Raw genomic sequence first — 22,637 nt, forward strand, 5'->3', positions numbered from 1 at the left:
AAGCAACACCAGGGAAAATGAACAGCTGCCATCCCCATCACAAAGCACATTAATTCAAAAAGTAATTATCCAGCTGTCTTCAGATTCCTCCGCTCTGACAGGTCTGGGCTGTGGATTCTTTTAGGCTCCTGGTCTCTCGCAGCCGAGTCTCTCTCACTCAGACCGAGCCGACAGAACCCGAGTGTCTCTTTATCTCTGCCCTCCTCCTCCTCCTCCTCCTCCTCTCCCGGGATCTGGTGTGAGATAACTGCTGGAGCTGGGAGTCATTACACGAGGATGTTCCTCAGGCCCCTGGATGGTGAACCGATGATCTCGGAGGGTCGGCTTTATGAGATCAGTCTGGCCCTGTGAACTGTCAATGTTTACATTTCATAAACGCAGTGTTTTCCGAGTGGAGCGAGAAGCGGGATCATGTGTTTCCAAGTGCCACAACTATATCAGCGGCGTCGGAGTCTGGCCACGCTCCCTCCGTCTCTCTCTCACTTCCTTTCTCCTCTTTCCCCTCTCCACAAATGCCCTCAGTTCCCGTTAATCTTCCATTTTCATATTCATTTTGTCTTTATTGCTTCCAGATGAGGCCCATTTGGATCAAGAGATTAATGCTGCCATCAGCCTATAAACTTCCTCCGCTCGGCAGATAGCCGGCCGGTCATTGTTTCATTATTTTTGAAAGACTAACAGACAGAACAACCACTCATCTGCTTATTATTACTGCTCTTATTACGCCGTGTGTCTGCAGGAAAATGGAGGTTGTGAGGATGTGGCTTTGCCAAGTTATTGGACAGCGAGCCTGCAGGATCGCTGCAAACGCCGCTCTCCCCCCCCCCCCCACTCACTGAAGAATTATGCACAGGTGGCTCAGGAAGGGGAAAAAAATAGTTATTGAGAAAATTAAAACTGATTTAATCTCGGCCCGGTCGCTTTTAATGCAGCCCTCCATCCATTCTGCCGGGTCTCTCTGTTTCTTAAGTGCAAAGCCCGGGGTGCCGTTTTCTCATGAGCTTTATTGTTCTCATTAAAAAGACATCAGCTTTCCATTTCTTTCATTAATGGGTCAGGTGTACCCCGGGCAACTACTCGGGAGTCTTTCTGATGGCGGTGGAGAGCTGGTCACCGCAGCGCCCCGGTGCTACCAGGCTGTTTCCCCTGCTGGTGAGCTCTTGTTAGCAGTGAGCCGCTGCCAATTAGGCAGCAGGGGTCTGCCAGCCTCTCAGCTAATGACAGGGCTGCTGCTGGCCTGTCTCTTATTAGACCTGCCCCTTCCCCCCTGAGCAGGAATAACTCCGGCCAAATGAAGGCTCCATTGTCTCGCTGGCCAAAATGTAACAGTTCATTTATTCTCCCCAAACATTTCTGCGAGTCAAGAAATAAAGCCTTTGAAAGGCCGGCCAAGGTGCTTAGCGGTTGATGGGAATGCCATTTAGGTCAAGAAAGGTTCCAGTGCTTTGCGTTTGATTTATTGTCTCTCTTATATAGGAGGATAACAGGGACGTATGTGTGTGAGACGGGATCCAGCACATTGGAATTCAGGAATTTCAGGCTCAGTCAACCCACACATCCATAATTTCAGCCCTCTACATTTCAGAATATCCGCTCGGGCAGTTACCTTAAGTGTGCACTGATGAGTAAGTCACGTACGGCAGCTTGTGCATTCAGTCCTTTCTGTCTTCAGCAGAAAATATTACTGTGATTTGAAAGTCAGTTCTGCTGAGCTTAACATGTTGAAGTAGAACCAGTCACGTAAGAGATGCATGTAGAGGTTTAATAGTTAATAAGATCATCTTTTTCAATATGGCAGGAGTGAGGCTGGGACTGAGAGGAAAGACGAGCACATCGGAAACGAGTCTGAAAGTTCACCGCAGCCTGATGGTTACATTAGGATCTGAAGCTCGTTGCTGGGAAATCTTTGATTACGTGCGCCCCGAGGCGTCAGCGTCACCTTTCACTGCCGGTACGAATGTACTAATAGGCCACTGCACTCCATGTGCACAGTCACAAGCCAGTGAGCATAAATTAAATCCAGAAGGAAGTCTATCATGCAAAAAGACATTATTTTATAGGATTCCATTAAACGTAGATGGCTGCTCTGCAGAAAATGCGGAGCGAGAAATTATATTCCATCATTTGAGACGTCACTCAAGAGAAAGTGATTTACAACTCAATCAATCAAATACACTTTTCAGCTTCAAGGCTTTTTGCTTCATCATTAATTTAGGTTTTACCATATGCAACTTAAATGTTTTGGATTAAGGCTTTTGGAGAATTTAATGACCTTTTCTAACATTTTAAAGAGAAACTTTATCCACCATCTATACAGCTTTATCTTTTATAATGGCATGTGGGGGAGTGGGACCCAGTCCCAGCTGACATTGGGCAGGAGGTGGTGTTCACCCTGGTCAGGTTGCCTGTGTATCACAGGAACATAACCTGCAGAAACCATCATTTTCATCCCCCAGGCCATTAGACTTTTAAACTCCTCTCAACGGCAATAACTCCTCCAAACCAGCACCTTTGCATATTTGCACTATTCACACAAATGAACTATTGTCACACAATCAAACTATTGTTGCTCTATTTTTCTTGAGCTTGAGCTGTATATATATATTTTTTAGATATATACTTTTTATTTTCTATTTAAAAATTTTTATATTCTATTTTATACTTGAGCATTGCTAGAAGAGAGCTTGTGACTCAAGCTTTTCATTGCCAGCGACTGGTTAATGTTATTGTTGTGCATTTGATAATAAAAATCTTGAATCTTGAATCTTGAATCAACCCTTCACAAAGTCAATTAAGTGTCTTTAATAATCCAAACCCACATCCTCATGCTGGAGCACCTTGAAGGAAACCAACACAGAAACAGGCAGAACATGCAAACTCGACACTTTCGGAGAAATTGGTTTATAAAATATAAAACGTTAGGTCAATCGATGACAGGAATTGTCCCAGTTGTCTTTACCATCTTAGAAAAGTGTAACATTTTCCTCTAGGAGCCTTGTTGTTCTTCATCAGCACTGGGCTGAGGACGTGAGTGCAGCGCTCCGTACAGTAGGCCTTGTCTTTCCAGGAAATGTTTGCTCTGTAAATAAAAACCTCTTCCTGTGTTTACAACCTTCATTAGCTTCCCAAAGGGGTCGTTACCCCTCAAGCAGCTAATCTCTTCCCTCTCCTGCTCTCTCTCTCTCTCTCTCAAATTCAAATGCCGACATGACGGACATAATCACACACTGACTCGCACAGGAGCATAACTCAATAATTTTTCAATCTAATCCCGCTGGAGGCAAATTCAGACACGTTCAGTTATAACATTTAGATGCAAAGCGCGGCGTGTCGACCTGCCGGCCGGAGCGGCAGCGTCTGCACGGCCGGAGCGGCAGCAGCGAGAGGAATTTTCCAATAAACGTGATCAAATCCATAATAAATGGCCGCATCATATTCTCAGTTAGTTTTGCCCGGCAGCCATGACATTCCTTCTGTATGAAATCAGGCACGGGGGGGTCACTGAACCTGGTGCAAATCCGTTTCAAAATTTCATGAAAATCAGTTCAAAAAAATGCTGATAAAAACAGAACCTCCTCTGCAAAGCTAACAAAAGAGCATCAAGTATTTCTTCATATTTATTTACGATTCTAAATATTTTGTAGTTACATGTAAGATCTGCTAAATTTCCATAAACCAAGGCCCAACAGTCCCTGTTTGAAATAAATCAGAATTTTGCTAGATGTTGATATTGATCTGCACTAAATTGCACAAACAAAGAAAGTAAAAGAAAAGTCTTTGATCCTCCCCTCTGATCCAGATCTGCATCTAATATGAATGAGATCTTCCTTGGGTCATACCCCCACCCCTCCCCAAAGGTTTCATGGAAATCAGTGGAGTAGTTTTTGTGTAATCCTGCAAATGATCAAACAAACTCAAACAAAAACAAAACCTCTGTGAAAATGCTTTTGGTTTTGTCCAGACTGAATCTCCACAAAGTTCTATGAGCGTGATGGGTGTGATCAAATCCATAATAAATGGCCGCATCATATTCTCAGTTAGTTTTGCCCGGCAGCCATGACATTCCTTCTGTATGAAATCAGGCACGGGGGGGTCACTGAACCTGCTTTAATGCTTTTTTCAATGCAAACCCTCCCTCTTCCTTCTTGAATTGCGTTATCCATTTGGCAGAATGTTGCACACTTTCATTTCAGGAAGTAGCTCGCTGCTCATATGCCTGTTTCCATCATCCCAGTGATGCACTGTTTAATATTGCAAAGTCAAAAGTTTGTGAAGAGGCATTTTGTGTGTTTTCATGCATGTTCTTGTCCTGCGCTGTGAGGTTGTCCCACAGCGCCGGAGCCGACATGGTTCTTACATGTTCCCGTCGGTGCTTCTCAGCAGGCCGGCCTCTCTGTCTGAGCCTTGGCCACAGAACTGTTTTTACAAGTGCAGAAGTCGCTGCTCCATTGCTCTGCAGCCCAACCGTATAACCAGGCTCTTTTCCTATTCTGGGGAAGTGGAGCGAGAGGAACACCTCGTGCTTCCACCGCTACCTCTTCCCTCTCTGAAGGAGGGAGGACTCACATCTCCGGGACTCTTTCATGTCCCTCCCGTGTCTGTCTGTCCACCCCTTGTCTTTGTCCTTCGTCTTTTTCTGCCCGTCTCCTTCCGTCATGATCTCAACCTCGTCTTCCCTCTTTGTCCAGACTCTCACAGGCCCCATTCCCCCCCCACCCCCCTCTCGCCCCCACCCTTGAACAAATATACACCAGTGGCTTGGGCTTCAGCAAACGTTGGCTGCCTCGCCACTGAATTCTCCTTACCTCATTTGAGATGGGCATCCCTTTTTGCTGGTGGGTTTGTTGAAGGCCATCTCTAAGCCGGGCTGCCCAGCCGACTGCCTGAGTGCCAGTGGGGGTTTTTCCACTAACACTTGGCTGTCATGGCTTTAACCAGCGAGCCAGACTGAGCCCTGCAGACACAGACGCCTTCTTCACTTGCCTCTCCCTTTGATTTTGTATTTTTTGGGGGGGAAAGAATGCAGCTCTGTGATAACGTGGAGTGTCTCGTATCTCTTTGTATCTCTATATTAAAGCGAGCTCTAGCAGGCGTGCTGGTGCTCTGCAGCCTGGGCTCTGCTGGGAGGACGCCCGGCTCCTTTGGGACTTCACAATGAGGTGACCTTGATAGAATCGGAGTGAAAGGAAAAGTGGCAACGTCCCCAGCAGGTGCTGCACGACTGTCAGTGACACAGATGGGCGGACGCACACAAATGCCCCGTGTGCGACATGCATACATTATGCAAATAAACTTGTGTCAATGCATACACATGCATTAATGTATGCTTACACGCACACGCACGTGCACACAGATTTCTCGAGAGCCTTTTACAAGGGTCTCCACTGTATTCATGTCTCTCCTTTACAGCCCGCTCCCTTTAAAGTGTATCACTTCCCCCAGTTAGAGTTTGGAAAACTGTGCATGTTAAATGTCTCTGGTTTCCATCTCAGGAGCACAATATAATATATATATATGGTTGTACATTAATAAGCACTCTTGCAGTGACAGGTATCCGTCCGGAATACTCGCTGCTGTCTTTTCCATTCAGCGCTTGTTTATTCTTTTAGTGGCTCCTCTGGAAAGCGGCGTGCGCAGCCTCCACACGGCCTCTCTGGAGCAGGAGAGAAACCAGCACTTGTGCGACAGACCAAACAGTAGCACTCGGGTTGGATTCCCTCTGCTCTGACTCTCTTGACCAGATGGCTTCCCCGCCGCGCCGCCTGACCATCTGCGTCGCAGCTCAGCCCAGCCCCAATCCGGCGCAGCTCCTTTCCCATTCTCCTTTCCATGCGCTGACATTTTTATCCTCCCATTAAAACTTTTAAGGGCCCATTATCTAAGAGGAAGGAATGCTGCTTTAATAGTGTGGTGGCTCCATGCTTAGGCCCCTTCTTTAACCAACACTAGCTATAGATGCATAATGTTCTCCAGCCAGCGCCCCCCCCCCCTACCACTGAGAGACGTATGACAGCAGCTCAACCCTGGACCATGAGCCCTCCTTTCTCTGCCCCCAGCACTCAGGACAGACCATAAACCCTTGGCATGCCTTCCTCTACTTCAGCCCCATTGTTTCACTCCCTCCACTTCATGTTCCTCAGGTTTAAGAGGGCTCGCAGCGTCGTGGTGAAGAACTCTCGGCCTCCTCGGAGCTTTTGTTTTTAGGATCACAGGAATCGGCATCTCAGCCGGAGCACCCTTAGTTAACTTTCCTTGCTTTTGCACAGCTCCCTAAGGTCGAGTCAAGACGTACACCCTGCTATTGGAAGTTTACTGTTGTTTGTGTTTTCGGTAGGCGGGTTTTCACCTCAGAGAGAAAGTCTCACGGAGCCTGTGGCCCAACATGTGGTGCAACAGAATCCTCTCTCCCAAGATGTAGATGTTTCCCTGTGTCCGAGCATGTTGTGTTTTCAGTGGACGTCTGGTTCGAAGAGAGCCGGAGAAGCAACTTGGCTCAGAAGCAATAGGGTTTAAATTACAGCCCCTGCCTGAGATAGTGATTTGAGCTCCAATCAGTTTCTCCAAAGTGCTTTTCATTCCCACTGACTCGCCTGCAGGAGTTACCTTCATCAGTAAATCCCCACGTCCCTTCTCTTCTTTTTCTCCCCCCCTGTTGTCCTGACCTGCTGGTTCTCCAGAGCCGTGTGATGTGACCTGAACTTAAAGCCGTGTCCTGCAGGTGCCGAGGCTGATCTCACATATTAAGTCCAAGTCGCACGGACTCGGTGACAGACGCACAAATTGATTCTCAGATGGAAAAAAATCTGAACGTATAGGTCACCTTGCTCCCGGAGGATTGTGCTGTTGTTTCTCTGGTTTAGAAAAGGAAAGGTACGCACTGGATATTTAGCTTGCTCAGCAAAATCTTATTGGGTCACAATTATATTGATGATGCCTAAAAAAAAAAGTGCCTCTGCAGTCACGCTGTGTTCTTACAGACACTGAGAAGCTATTTTCTCAGCTAGTTTCCTACTGTGAGTGAAAGGATCCTGCATGAACACTCTCATTTCTGCCAGAGCTCCGATTATTTCCCTTTAGAGATTCTTCTTTGTTCTTCCCTCTGTTTTTCAATGGGCTCTGTTGGAAAAATGAATGACGGGTGTTGGGTTGTGTGGTCACTGTCTGTGTCCAGGCTTCATGCTAAGCTAGCTGGCTGCTTGTGATGGTTTCATGGTTTTCAGATCCCTTTTACCTAATTCTTACTCAGTGGACCTTTACAAAAGAATTGTACAAATCTTTCATTAAAACGTCTAAAAAAGACTTGACCTATGTTTCATATTTTGCTGAATTTTGTACTTGCATGATTTCCAACAATGCTCAATGCTTTATTCAAGCTTTAATAATAGTAATAATGATGATATACATAACAACAGCAATAACAATAACAATACATTTAATCTGTATAGCGATTTTAACCAAAAATTAGAGCAGATAAAAAGGAATGACTATAAATTTAAAATGCATATCATAACCTGTGGCTTTCTCCGTCTCTGCCATAACTTCTGGTTGGTGCATAAAGTGAATAAAACATGATTTGCACCTGGATTTACGAATTCCATTGGTACCGGTGGTGAACGCACGACATCGTCAAACTAGGTCTTCTGTTATTTCTTTGATTAAGGGACCCCTAGTGGCCCAAGTGTAAGTTAAGCAAGATATTTATAGGCTCCTGGCAACAGCGCCACTTTTTAGTGGTGGACACAGAGGTCATGACTTTTAGTTGTGGTCACTTCGCAGAGGGAGCGCTGCCACTTGTTTCCTCGGTTTAATTACATTTGTCCTTTTTTTCAGTAGTTTCTGTTCCCGTTGAGCTGTGTGAAAACCTATATCCTCTCTGGTTTGTCCCTCGGTAGCTATTTGAAAGGACTACTTCTCATTTCCAAGGCGTTGGACTCTATTTGCCGTCCAGTTCTCAGCCTATAAAGTGCTCTGTAATACTTTTTATTAGTTTCTACATAAAGAATTATGTCTTACGGGTCAGCAGATTGTTTTGGTTGATCGTGGTATATATGATCTAGTGTGTCCACCTCCTAATAAATGTATGTTATTTTTCCTGCTTCCCATCATTTGGTAATGATAAAAACTGGAGGCCTTTGGCAGCCGGGTTAGAGGGAACAGCACACGGAGGATGAGAGCTGGGCCTGGAGAAAAGGGCCATTGTGTCAACACTTTGCCTTTTATTGGTCCTCAGAGACATGAAGGCCCAGGTTCTGGCCCCAGCTCCGCATGCTATTGATGGATGGGTCTGTAGCATTCGGGTAAGAGGGGCTGCATAAAAATGAAGGTGGAGTGAAGTGAGTTTTGGGATCCATAACACAACCGTAGTAAGTAATCTTTAGTCCGGTGGGGCTGCTTGGTTGGAAACACAATCCTCTGTTAGGTTCACAGATGTCGGTTTCGTGCGCCGGCCTCAGAAAGTGGCGGAGCGGAGAGAAGGGACCACTGAATTCCACTTCCCACTTAAATGTGGCTCGCTGTGAATTCTGCAGCGGCTCTGTTGATGCTCCTTCACGGTCACTTCACTCAGTCGTGTCGTGGCTTTTCCCTTCAGCTGACGTGCCGGTCCGGTGTTTGTGTAGCAGGGCCAGGCTGCCGCTGCAGTTAGTGTGTGAAGACTGACGTCGTCTGCGAGAGTGACAAGCGCCCGGGCAGGGGGACGTCTGAGGGGGATAGCATGACCTTGTGACACGTGTTGACAGACTTAAAGTGATGGAAAGTATTTAAGCAGGAGGTCAGGATCGTCTAAATCACTCGCGTTGTTGTCAGCTCCTGGAGGGAAAGAGAAATTCAGAATGGGTTTCTTGACATCCACAGTGGAAATGCATTAAAGGGCAAGTTTTGTTTTTTGGAAAAAAGCTATGAAAATCAAAGGGATAGGGGTGGCACAAATTAAAATAAAATAAAAGAATACTAGGGCACATACCTCCACAAAGGCTAATGCTCTATCTTGCCCTTCCTGAATTTGTCCATTTATCCAAATCCGTTTCAAAATTTCATGAAAATCAGTTAAAAAAAACGCTGATAAAAACAGAACCTACCCTGCGAAGTTAACAAATGAGCATCAAGTATTTATTCATATTGATTTACAATTCTAAATCATTAAAGAATGTCTATTTTTTTAATAGGTTTAAGAGCAGCTAAATTTCCGTAAACTAAGGCCCAAAAAACATCTGTTTGAAATCAATTTCACTAGATGTTGATATGGATTTGCACCAAATTTCACATACAAAGAAAGTAAAATAAAACTCCTGGATCCCCCCCCCCCCGATCCAGATCTGCATATACATTAAATGAGATCTTCCTTGGGTCATACCCCACCCCTCCGCAAAGGTTCAAGGAAATCAGTGGAGTCGTTTTTGTGTTATCCTGCAAATGATCAAACAAACTCATACAAAAACAAAACCTGTGTGAAAATGCTCTTGGTTTTGTCCAGACTGAATCTCCACAAAGTTCTCTGAGCGTCACCAGGTGTCGACACGAATGCAAATGATCGAATCTAAAGCCAAAAAAGTTTGACTAATTAAGAAAGTTCGACTTGAAAACACCCTTCAGTGCAACAGCAGATTTAATGAGACCTTAATTTGATTGATTTAGAGGAGTCCTCTACCTCCCTGTTCACCAGAAGAGCAGGAGAGGAGATCTGTTTGGTTTTAATGAGCCGGAGATCTGGGGTTTGTCACCGCGTCGGTAGCGCCGGCGAAGTTTCACTATAAATAAGTCAAATCTCTGTGTCCTTCCTCAAAGGCAGCGGCGTTATTACAGAGTAGAGGAAGGGCTGCGTCCGTTTGGATCATCATTCATGACACGAGGGTCCCGAGTCAAATACACTGGTGGTCTTCTGTTCATCAAACATCTATACGTCACACGGGAATTATGCATCGCCGCATGCCATGCTCAGTAAAGCTGTGAATAATTAAATGCACATATTTTCAATACCATTTATATATATATATTTTTTGGGTTTTTAGAGTCTTAACCGAAGTGCTTCGACCTTGACTTGACTCGAGAGGCCTTTTTTTAGTGCTTTTAAACTCAGTCTCTACAGGGAGATTTGAACAAAGGAGAGGTTTTTTCTCTCCCTCTCTCCTTTATGGGGGATTACCTCAATTAAAATTACAGGTCTACTGGATCAGCTCCTGCTGGGAGTTTTATCCCTTCTGTTGGCAGCCTTCTTTTTATAGCCTGAAACAAGTGAGCGTGTTCCAACAAGTGCTTGAATCTTTGTAGCAGGGAGGGGGGGGGGGGGGGGGGGGGGGTTCGGGGCACGTCATGTCACCAGCAGTCGACACATGTGCTGCTCAGGGTTAGAATGCATGACTGGCATTTAAAGATTTTTCACTCCTCCTGCACAACCGTGTAAAATCTAATTTAAGGCTAAATGGTACAAAAAATAAACAAGTTAAGGTTAAACTCTCTCTCTCTCTCTCTCTCTTTCTCTCTCTCTCTCTCTCCTCGTGCTGTTTCCTCCACAGCGCAACCAGAAGGCAACAAGGACGGACCCACCTGTATGGACAAGAACCACGGCTGTGCACACATCTGCAGGGAAACACAGAAGGGGGGCATCTCCTGCGAGTGCCGACCTGGGTTCCAGCTCACCCGTAACATGAAGGACTGCAAATGTAAGTCAAACACACACACACACACACACACACACACACACACACACGTGGAGAGAGGATTTATAGGCTCCTCATGAAGAAGGCGATTGGGGTTGGAAACCTGCCGATGTCGGATAATTGCACTCATTCCACAAATGCCTCTCCAACAGATTTGAAGCCGGTTCCCTGACATGTACGTTACATTACCGGGCTGCGACTAATCTTCTGAATAGTCCTCGTGAAAGGAAAACATGTTTATCAAATAAGGAGCGATCATTTACACAACCAGGGCAAGTGTGGAGGTTACTCGAAGGGGACGGCTCTGACGGACAGCGCACACTTCCTGTTGCCGTGCAACAGAGATCATCCTGTCAGGGCCGGGGCCGGGGCTGATGGGGGATTTGTCTGTGTTTGGATAAGGATTGGAGAAGTGTTATTCTATAGTTTTGCTGTGACAGCCCAGGAAAAGGGCAAAAGGCGCTGGGATGGTAGGGTGCAGACAGGATGGCGGTGGAAGGCTTCGCTGGCTCTGGCTCTTTTTCACTCTGTCATCACAGGTGTGTTTAAAGTGCCAAGGTTAATGCTTCCTTCAGCCGCCAGCATATAAATGTATTTGCACTTAAAGATTTGCAAAGAGACACGCATGAGCACACAAACTTAGAGCAGGAATCGCACCCTTCAGAGCGACTTACAATGAGTGAGCGAGTTCAGCCTCCTGCTCAAGGCCGACGCCTCAGCTGCTGGAGACTTTAAAATATGACCTTTCAAAATCCTTCGCAACTCCCGAGTAACTCTGCAGTCGCAAGGATGAAAAGATTTAGTATGTGGAGTAATGAATGGAAGCTGTGACAGTGATTAACACACTGTACATTCAACCCTTAAGGCATCGAATATGTAAATCATATCACGACCTTCTGCATATTGTGGTTCACCGATTTTGACATTAATCTAAAACCAGTACAGCGTTAAATAAACCTAAATGGCTTTAGGTCACATTTGTCTGCAATATTTTTATTGCATTGAACAGTTTTTGAAGAGTTTAAATGATAAAATAATAATAAAAAGTAGAGGATTTTTGGGGTCCAATGGTAATATTGATGGTAGGTAGTAAAAAAAAAAAATTCAGATACACATAAATGTTCAACGGCCAATATACATATATGTAGAATGATTCCTAAGATGATGTAATAAGAAGAAATAAGAAACGTTTCTCAAAATTTGTTTTTCAAAGAAAACACAAATACAACCAAATATTTTGAAGTCGAATAAGAAAATAAGCATTTTTCAATGTCAACATAAATGAACATCGTTTCTGAATTGTTTATTCTGTAAAAGAGACATTTTAATATCTGGGCTAAATGCTCATGTTGATACTTTCAAACTGTATTTTTTTAATGTACAGTTTCCGTTCTCTGTGTATCCTCTGATAGTGACGTGTAACTACGGCAACGGGGGCTGCCAGCACATCTGCGAGGAGACGGACCACGGCCCCAAGTGCTCGTGCCACATGAAGTTCGTCCTGCACAGCGATGGAAAGACTTGTGTAGGTGAGTCATCTCACCCCTGATACAACGACCAGGGCAAGAAACCAAACGAGAAAAGATTGAGCCACAAACAATTAACCCGGCGCCCAAACAGCAAATTGAATTAACATCTGGAATGAGGTGTACATTGATAAGAAAACAGGCTTTTGTTAAGAAGACAAACGCCTGAGTCTTTTCCTCTTGATCTGTGACATGCAAGGTGAAAAGGCTACCCCCCCCCCCCCCCCCCCCACTGTGCTGTCCCCTCTGCTGCTGCTCCAGTAACCTCTCAGTCCCTGCATCTGCTTCGGCTTTACCTCCTCTTCTTCCTCCTCCTCTCCTTCACTGGACACTGTTCAACAGCTCTCTCTCCCTCTTTTCTCCTCCTCCCCTTCTCAGCCACTCAGTCAGACGCACACCTTCTATTAGCCCCCGGGTCACTTCCTCCACTGCTTCCCATTAGGGATTAACTCACACAGCTGACCTAACCTTCCGCTGGCATTTATCAGGGTTTGCCTGAGTTGACTTAAGTTGAGTAAAAATCATTCGGCCGCTCGGGCGTATTGAGCCGCTGTGAAGGGCGGTGTGTGCATCGGCTGGGACCTGCAGGTGCACGGGAGTCAAAGCAGGAGGTCTCCATTGATGTGTGTGGATTGTGTTCAGCCACGCAGACAGGCCTTTATTGTATCCGCCTATTTGAAGTCCCTTTAATGTTTTCTGCTTACATTACAAACCTGTTTAAACCGATTTATCCAGGGCTTGGAAGTGTTAATTAGCGGGTTTTGTAACGTGAAACCCGGGTGTTGCTGGTAAAACATATTTTGTTTTGTCTGGGAGACTCACACAGTAATGGAACTAGATGCTGCTCCTGCAGAGTGAGCCTGGTGAGGCGGTCGCTCGGTTTCGGTGGCTGTTAAACTCTGAGGGTTTGATTTGGGCCGTGGCTGATAAGCTCAGTGTTTCTATTACCGCAGCGCTGATGAACGCCAGACCAATGTCAAGGTCTGGTCAGCCAACCTGTCATTACGAGCTGTACCCTGCTAGGCTAGGGGGACGCCACAGAGTTGACCGCGACCAAATTATACGCCGTAGCCCGTCTTTATTTCCGAGGCAGAGCACATGCACGTTCGCTGTGCCAGATTAGGAAGCAGTCGGCCAGTTAAGATCTCTGGTTTCCCCCGACAGAGTCTGGGGTGAGGGAGGTGGAGGGCGAGCCGCTCTGTGGTCGACACCGGGGCGCTCCATCTCCCAGACACTCTATTAGTTAATAAAACCTCCATAAAACAAACAATCTGCCAAATGAGCCGCTGACGGGAGAGTGAGTGACAAGAACGCTGGAAGAGCTTCAGTGAGGCACCACGGCCGCGCAGCAGCACTGTAATTCTGAGGGGTTTCCACCATAAAAACACACCATTAAAAAGCAGCGTCTGCACTTCTGTAAAAGCTGCATAGGTTTGAACAGATATTCCAAGTTGCTGCGCCAGATTTGAGTATAAATACTTTAACCCTTGGCCTTGTTTTTGTTACGTATGACTTCTTACTAAATGCAACAGCTGCCTGTCCTTTGAAGAAAGAGATTCCATTTTTTATTTATTCCAAAGCTTAAAAGAAATCTCTCTGAGCCGAGAAATCTTATTTTAATCCTGTTATTAAGTTGAAATAGTCTTAATTGTCACATGAGGATGAAAAATTGCTTTGCCGGTGTTGTTATATATTTCGTGCTGTCTGCATACAGCACGTAGTGATAATTACACTTAAGTCACCGCGTTTGGAAATAGTACTATTGCTAAGAGTGTCGACGGTATCCATAGCAACTACACAAAATGAGAATACCCTCCTGTTTAACCTCAGTATTGATTTAAATACCTTCACCAAAAAGAATCCAACACCTCCTCGTCAGTGGCTCCTGTCTCCTTCAGTATTCTGCAGCTTCACTGTTCATTCCATCTTGTCGGGTGTTTCATTTGCATTCTGCAACTTTTCTCCTTCACTTTGTGGTGTCTCTCCTCACCGGGGCTCGGTCATGCATTTTGAAATAATACACAATATCCTACTGCTGCGGTTGGGAAGTGTTGCTCCTTCCTCCTTCCCGTCTCACTCCTGTTGATACTGTGCCAGCTGTAGGTGAGAATGTTAATGTCGGTGGAGGCTTTGTGTGGACGCCACACGTGGACTGTTCTCACTCAAACACACACACACGTCAACACACACTTTTAGAGACACACTTTTAATCAACTGCTCAAGCTAAAACAAAAAAGTCCTGATTTTGACTGAAATCGTCCCAAAAAACTATAAATCTGGTTTATTTTCTGCTTGTAATGACTGTGAATCAAGAAAGTTTAAAAATATCAGGAGGGAGCCGCCGTCATGTGGAAGCATTCATGCTGTTAGCACAGCAAATCATAAACATTCACAAATAGCAGGCAGATGCAGGCATGCTCAGGAGTTCAATCATCTGAAGAGTTGGACACACTACACACACACTCACACACACACACACACACACACACACACACACACACACACACACACACACACACACAGTAAGTGAGCGAGAGATGCATTCTATAACACAAACAGAAAGCTAAACAAACAACCCCACAAACATACGATAGGATATCCAGCATGAATGCATCACATGCATGTAAACCCGTGCAGTCTCTACATGCACATGCCCGTGACATAAACACAGCGCTCTGGTTTCGGGTGGTCCGTGGATTCACGTCTGTTGTGTGCGGAGGTATCTCTCTTTCCCTCTAACTGCTGTGGATGGTTGTTTCATGTTGGGACTGGGACACGCTGGTGGAAAACATGGCCGTCCATGTGAGCTGAGCATGCTTTGTGGTGTTGACCTTTCAATGACAGACTCGGGGATCCGTGTGCTACCATCTCAGAGAGTATGTGGGATAATTCCAGGGGCGGAAAGTGATACTTTTTTATCTTAAATTCTGTATTTTTTCATTTTTTACTGAAATATTAAATTTAAAGACACCCCAGCTTTGTCATGCGTGAGCTACATACAACAATGTGTACTTGTAGTTGAGTGTAGGTGTACATTCAGTGGGAAAATCTAGTTTGTAGAGTTTATTAACAGGCTTGTTTTGAAGTGTTTTAAAGTTCAGTATAGACAAAGACACACTTGGACCTGAGGGACCTTTAGAGACTTGACACAGCAGCGTAATAACATTGATCCTGAAATGATTGGACCATAACCGCTCTCCCAAAGCACAGACACCATTCTGTCTGTCCCTGTCTCTCAGCTTGCAGCACTAACCACCACTCACTCTGTCTGTCACGGCTCGCAGTGCTCGTACTAACTCGCCGAAGCCTCCTCTCACTTAGAAACAGCAACACTGCACTTTGTCTGCACCGGGCTTGAGTATCTGCTTGCATGACTGCATGTCGAGAGGTAACACTTTTTGCCTTGAAATGTCTGTCGCCCTCCCTCATGTGGGACGAGGAGCTGTCCTCAGCAGTGCTTGGTCGTAGCGATTTGGAAAACGATCACTGCTGTTTGCTCTGCTGAGACAAGATAACGCCAATTCTCTCATGTCATTACCACCTCCCGTGGGCAGAAATGGACTTTAATGATGTGTTTAAATCAGGAGAGATGATCGCCTCACGTTGATGTTATCCACCTTATATCCTCAGCTCATGATACTCTGCATGAATTATGGACTCTGCTCGCAGTTATTCTGGTCACTGAACCGGTGTCTGCGTGGGAGCAGAGATGCTACAGGTGTTACATATGAATAAAGTTAGAACACAAACTCTCACATGATAGATGGGATGATGTGAACGCATCTGTGACGTCTGCTACACACAACTGAGTTAGCTCAGTGTTCGAACTTTCGTAAGTTTGGCGACAAGTTGCTGCTGCACTCTGGAGCCCCCTGATGGTCACGATGTGAATTTATTGAGGATTGCTACTGCGTTTCCTCGCAATATGTTACTTTCCCCTTCCCATCATGCAACATTGTCATTTTATTATAGGAGTGCAAGTGTGCAGTCATCTGTATCCAGCCCTAGTAGAGTAACTGGTTCCTTATGAATCAGACGCCATCCTGCAGATCAGCATACTGCTCCTCTGGAGAGACCTCCTGCTTTAAGAATTAATTTAAGTCAAAATCAATAAGCTGATCCATACTGCGGACCCCGTCAGGACCCCGGGAAAAACAAGCCATAAGCAGGTGTTGCAGGAACACAGCACTCGCAGGTCAATCTACTCAGGACTACTGCAAGGTGACGCAATATGAATTGTGAAAGAAATCCTCAATAAAATTCCTCCTCTGACCCTTTGGGGGTCCCGTACTGTATCAACAGTCAAGAAAATGTGTGGCTTAAACAACTTTCTGTCAAATATGATATATTATAAAAATGTGAAGAAACTCTTCCTGTTAGTTTTGGTAACGTTGTCAAGCAAAAGAAGACAAATCCGCTTTTAATGTCCGTCAAAATCATTTGACAAAACGTGTGCGACTTTATTAGGTTCTGATAAACCAGCAGTAAACCAGCAGAATCAATAAAGTAGCTAAACATACAAAGACCTCTTCTTCAGGTCGTTCTTCTCACCCTTATGATTACATTGTCACATTTAAGACCTTATAAGATTCTGTGTTCACACGTCAGTCACTTCCCAAAGAAGAGAAGACACCTGTAGCCTCCCACCACAGTTAAAGTCCATAAGTCATGCATAGAGGGCTGGGACACAAGGTGGATATACAGTGTACCACCTCAGATCTTGTCACATGCTCATGATTTACATAACACGCAAAGTGTACGGAGAAGTAAAGTGGTGTTTTTAAAATGTGTGCGTGTGTGTGGGTGTGCGTGTGCATGCAGGAGAGAGGAGTGTCCAGTCCCAGTCGGCCCCACAGCTGTTCCCCAATGGTAAATATGTGCTCCTCCGACTCCTCTCTCTCGGGGTCTGTGGGTGTGGGGAGTAGAGGAAGCTAACCTAGCAGACACTGACCGGGCCCTTCCCCTCCCCACAGGGGCATCATCCTTCTGACCTTTGACCTCTGACACCCTCCACACCTCCTCCTCCTCCTCTTCCTTCTGTGAATGCCCTCTCAATAACAACCGCTGCCCGTGTCAAACCACACCTTTTCCAAACACAGCTGCGGACAGGGAGCGTCCGAGCAGCGTTAGGAACGTCATGTGACGTGATGGAGATCTACTGTATCTGACACGGTCCAGATTCTACTTCAGTCAAATTCTCCACTTAAGTCCAGTTTTGAGGTATTTTATGGCAAATACTCCACCAAATTCACCTGACTGTCAATTTTCAGGTTAGATTTAACATTAAAAAACTCTATGATTAACATATAAAACATAAAATATGTGATGTAAAATTAAATCAGTGGTTCCTAATATTTTTTACATAAGGCACCTTATAATAAAACGATGTGTAGTTGGGGCCAAACATGTCTGAGTTGTTAGTTGCTCCACCAAAGAAACCTTTTCTTAATATTTCTTTAACCAATTGTTACTTAAGCAAATGGTCTGACTCCTGTTTTCCTTCTCTATGGTTTCATTAATCTACCAAACAAAAAGTAATATAATATGTTTTAATCAGTTTTTTTTTTTTTAAGTCAACCAGTGTTTTAATCTTGGGTTTGTTGTACATTTAGTTTGGATGATATGCATAATTCAAATGAATTAAAAATTGATATTTGTAATTATACAACACCATTTTTTAGGTTGCCTTGTAAGAACTGGCTATATGGACAATAGAGGAAAATTGGCCTATAAGCTAACGTCCTTTACAGCATTTAGTTTTTTGATTAACAAATAATAAATATTAACATAAGAAGCCTTTGTCAAAAAATTGCTTTCAGTTTAACTGTGTTGGCTTTAAAGAGGCAGACAAAAGACTGAAATTCTGTGTGTTTTGAAGTGAAAGAAGGGAAATTAATCTTTTTGTTGTTTCCAACACTGGGTCACAGTCTCTCAAGTCCATCATCGGGGTCTATTAGCTGTGGTGACGGAGCCGGAACGAGCTCACGATGCAGCAATAATTCACGTTAACGATAAAAAACACAGAATCCCTCTTAACTCGCTCTTTCAAACATGCGGAATCTCGTGGCCTGAAATAGTGAAAATAATCAATATCAGTCCAGTTTGTTTTTCTACTTTGTGGGCAAAAGTAATTTGTTTCGCTGGGTTTGCATCAGGGACAGCAGAGCTCATGTGGTGGGAGGGAAAAGAATCAAAACTTAGATTATGATAATATCCCGAATGCAAATAGGCCCAATTGTCAGGACGAGCTGCGGGAGAATAAAACTCATAAATCTGCGAGCGATGAATCAAACCTTAACACATCAAAGAGACCTGGGATTTAATTATTTCATGTAAGAAACAGAGGGAGGAGGCTTGTTCCCAGAGGAGAAGCACATTCAAGGTAAGGAGCCAAAGACAATAGTGTTTTATAAGTAAGCAGTTGTTACTACTGTAAGTACACGAGCGCTGAGTTCCCCACTTGCTAGAATACAACACTCTGCCCTATTTCAGGATCTGTGGCCTACTTTTGATTTATTTTATCCTCTGAAATAGAAACAAAAGAGCAGGAGACATATGTTACATCCTGCTTTATCTGATCTGTCCCCTGCTTTCCTGTGTTCGAACATTAGCAGACCTTTCATGGGTTTTGTTTTATTGTTGTGTTATTGAGAGAGCATTCCCTTCAGGGCTGTAGTCTGGGTTTTATTTTGTCTGATGCACCTTCAGTTTGACTTTGCTCTTCTGTCTATAGCTGCATGTTTGCTGTTTTGGTCAAGGAAACAATATTTTCTTCTTTTCCACTGAAGTCATTTTATTCCTAGTGACAAACTCTCAGCAAATCGTTGTCTTTTGCCTTTTTTTTTCCTGCTCTCTCGCCCGTTGCTGCGTTCTGACGGCGGTCATTAGAAACGGTCGATGACAGCTCGAGCAGAGGTTGCTTGTCAACAGCTCTGACTCAAAGTGGTGCAGCCATAAATCTTGTGGCTTCTGTTGAAAAGATGCTGTAGCGTCTGGACCTCTCTCCGTATGAAACGTATACCGCCGAGGCTCAGCATCAGACCAAGCACCCGACACATCGCCCCAGAGAATATTTAGAAAAGTCTGCCCACTGTTACTGTAATTGCAGATCCCAACCTGGTGCAGTGTGGATGTGGCTGGTGTGCATCCAAAACACACAAACCCACACACATACCAGAGTCTGTGTGTGTGTGTGTGTGTGTGTCTGCGTGTGTGTGTGTGTGTGTGTGTGTGTCTCTCCCCTGCCCTCACAAAACCATAATGTCAGAAATATTTCTTTGCTCTCTTAATGCATGATCATTACACTTTGGTGAGATCTGACTAAGCGTTTCGGAGACGTGTCCCGACACTGTCTTATTGTCTCGTCTGCCAAGTGTCTCTGCTCACACTTTGCAATTATGTGAAGCCACAGTGCCATGCTCTGAAGCCTGGGCTGGGACGGAGGTATTAACTGGAAGCCCCCCCTCCGCCCCCCTCTGCCCTTCTCTTGATCCAGCTCCAGGGAACCAGATCTAGTAAGGGTGGGATTTAATGATTATAGATTGGTGTTAAGAAGATTACGCGTTTGCACTTTAAAGCGCTGACTTTAATCACAATGATCGACTCATTTCAGAGCATTTTATTTAAGCATTTTTTTCAAGTTAGATTTGTGATTTGTAAAGTAAATAATCTTTGCAAACTGATGGAGGATCAGCTAAAGGAAAAATGTGGAATTATTTTGTATATCAGGGAACATGTCAATGTGATAACAACAAATACAAAACACAGAAAAGTGTATCGTTGAAAGAGATCAGCTACCAGGTCTTAATAAAGTTCAATAATCTGAATTTTAGACTGTAAAAAGTCTTAATTAAATATGCACACTTTTATGTAGGTCTTATTAATATTACCTTCATTTAATCCTACTTCCTTCGTGCTGTAAAATAATATTTGTTTTGTTTTTAAGAGAAATGTTTCAGCGGCCTGCAGGGTTTTTAATGTCTCCATTTATCGTAGTTTTATTACAACAAGCTGCAATAAAACTACAACTAAAAGACCAACGTGGAACTGATCAGCCAACAGCCCAAATTCATGGCAATTCATTTACAGCGACACCATCTTTATAGCACTGTTTGTAATGTTGTCTCAGTTATTTCTTCTAAACTTTGTGTGTGTTGAGATTTACTCGAAGTCTGCAGTGTGTGTGTGTGTGTGTGTTCACCCTGTAGCGATGCAATCCACTGTTTTTTAGCTGCTGTCTGTGAAGCAGCTATAAAACCTTCCATTACATGGCTGTAAGCACCTGTTTCCCTTTGATACATAACTCCAATCTACAGCCACTTTTTTTTATTTGAGAGAAAAGGGGCTTTAAAAAGTTTCATTACGGCCGCTGCAGGCGCTGCAGTCTCAGATTTAAGCTAGCAGGATTAGGTGTTTCCCCAGAGGGATCCACACTGCCTGTAAAAGAAGCGCTGCAGCTGCCTCTCCTCCTTAGTGCCACGTGTGAGGGAGGCGAGCTGCCGCTGCCAGTGTGAATCCTGTGCACGAACCTCTTTAGAGAAGCTGCCAGCCGGCGTCCAGCCCATTAGTGAGGAGCGATGAGCTGTGGGAATGACCGGTTACCGGGCAGCGAGTTAAAGATTGTTCCAAATTTTTTCTCTTGTTCTCAGGCTTTGTCCACCGGCCTCTCTTCTGCGAGAACACATTTCTCCTGTACAGTTGGTTCAAATGAAAGTCTCAGTGAAATTTGTCACTGTCTGGAGAAGAGGCCGCGGCGCTGCTATCTGGACTGAGTGGCTCCCTCTCTTTTTTCCTTTTGCCTCCTCTCGACTCAGTCTGGCCAACGCAGGGGTGCAGGTAGCTGAAATTGCTTTTTTATCCCCGAAATGCCTGGAAGGTTTTTGTCAAAACCAGGAAAAAAAAAGTGGTGGTTTTGTCCGCGTGTGTCTGTGAAGAGGAGATGTCCGACAGTGCTGAGGACTTCTGGAGGTTGTGATTCACCTTGACCAAAGTGAAGCAAACATGCACACACATGTACACACTGTATTTGTCTGTGTTTTTCCCCCTAATGACCTTCGATTATTTTCCACTGTTATCTCACTGTGCTGCTTCATGTATCTGTGTCTCCTCCTCATTTCTCTCTACCTCTGAACACCTATAACCCTTCTGTGCTTCTTATACTTTTTCGTCTCCTGTGAGATACAAAAAAAAAAGAGAGGAATTCTGTATATATATAAAGGTGTGTCTTCACATTTTCACCATCACACCATCATGCATGTTTTTCGATGGGAGGAAAGAAATAAGTAGGTCAAGACAGCATCTACAGCATTGTTTTGGTTCCCAGGGGTTTGTCTGACTGTGAGTGCTTGTCCCCCCCCCCCCCTTTAGAGACCTGTGCAGTGAACAATGGCGGCTGCGACAGCACGTGTCACGACTCGGTGACGGGGGTCCGCTGCAGCTGTCCCGTGGGCTTCACCCTGCAGCCGGACCGCAAGACCTGCAAAGGTAAAGCATTGCCACACGGCTCCAGCGTCTCTCTCCACCTGGAGCTCGGATCCTGGAGAAGGACGCTGATGCCTCCATCCACGTTAAAACCTGTAAAGCAGCACCGTCCCGTGGGCGGGCTGTTTTACAGATAAGCCTCAAACATTGTTATCTGATACAACATATCATTAGAAAGCTAAGATTCTTCCGATTCGACTGATGAAACCATTTCAAGATCCGATCACCACAGCCGGTACAATTAACGTCTCAGTCAAGACACTAACACAAAAAAAACAATCACAAAGTCGACGTCACTCACCTAAGAAGCATCATATTAATCCACAGATCGATAACATTCCAACGAAAACAGTCTTGGTACATTGCCAAAGGTCCACACGATCCAATCCAGTAACATAATCAGTCCAAAACACACTATTACATCAAAGAATAGCCCAGTCAGCTGTTGCGTAATCTCAGCGCAGCCAGTATCGAGATGTAAACAACGTGAAAGATGTTTATTTGTATAAATTTTAAACCATATGACCGGTTTTGCCTCCTTTATATAAAAGTATGATTTTGAGTGTAAAAGTAGCCTTTTTAACCTAATTGGTTACCATGGTCTCCAAATGGCCTTTGTGGAAAACGCCTAGACATGCCCTTAGGAAAAACTCTGTGAAATATTCATTTTCTGTGGTATTGTTATCAAATTTGAACGTGGGCTAGTCAAGGCTTCATGCTCGGGTCCCAGTGTGTTTTTCAGCTCATAAGTCCCAGCTAGAGTCATCTGCAGGCATGTGTTTAACAAAAAATATTCAGGCGGAAATAAAAACCTTCTACTTCACTGTGTTCCAACTGCTATTACTCAATGTCAGTAGCACATAGACTGATTCTGACTGTTGGGGGGGGGGGGGAGTTCAGAATGATACCTTTCAAAAGAGACCAAGATCATGCATGTTCTCCAAATGGTTCGAGAACAATTTTTATCGTACATTCT

General features: G+C 44.6%; 1 protein-coding gene across 1 annotated transcript in view; it reads left to right on the forward strand.

Moving 5' to 3' along the window:
• The window catches only part of scube3 (signal peptide, CUB domain, EGF-like 3), a 74,207-nt gene that overhangs the window by 34,931 nt on the left and 16,639 nt on the right, over window positions 1-22,637 (forward strand). The window contains exons 5-8 of the mRNA XM_061075031.1: window positions 10,512-10,658; window positions 12,068-12,184; window positions 17,003-17,050; window positions 21,548-21,664. Coding sequence (XP_060931014.1) covers window positions 10,512-10,658; window positions 12,068-12,184; window positions 17,003-17,050; window positions 21,548-21,664 — 429 coding nt within the window. The remainder of the gene's footprint in view (window positions 1-10,511; window positions 10,659-12,067; window positions 12,185-17,002; window positions 17,051-21,547; window positions 21,665-22,637) is intronic.

Source organism: Limanda limanda, chromosome 7 (genome assembly GCF_963576545.1).
Source record: "Limanda limanda chromosome 7, fLimLim1.1, whole genome shotgun sequence".
In the NCBI taxonomy this organism is placed as follows: Eukaryota; Metazoa; Chordata; class Actinopteri; order Pleuronectiformes; family Pleuronectidae; genus Limanda; species Limanda limanda.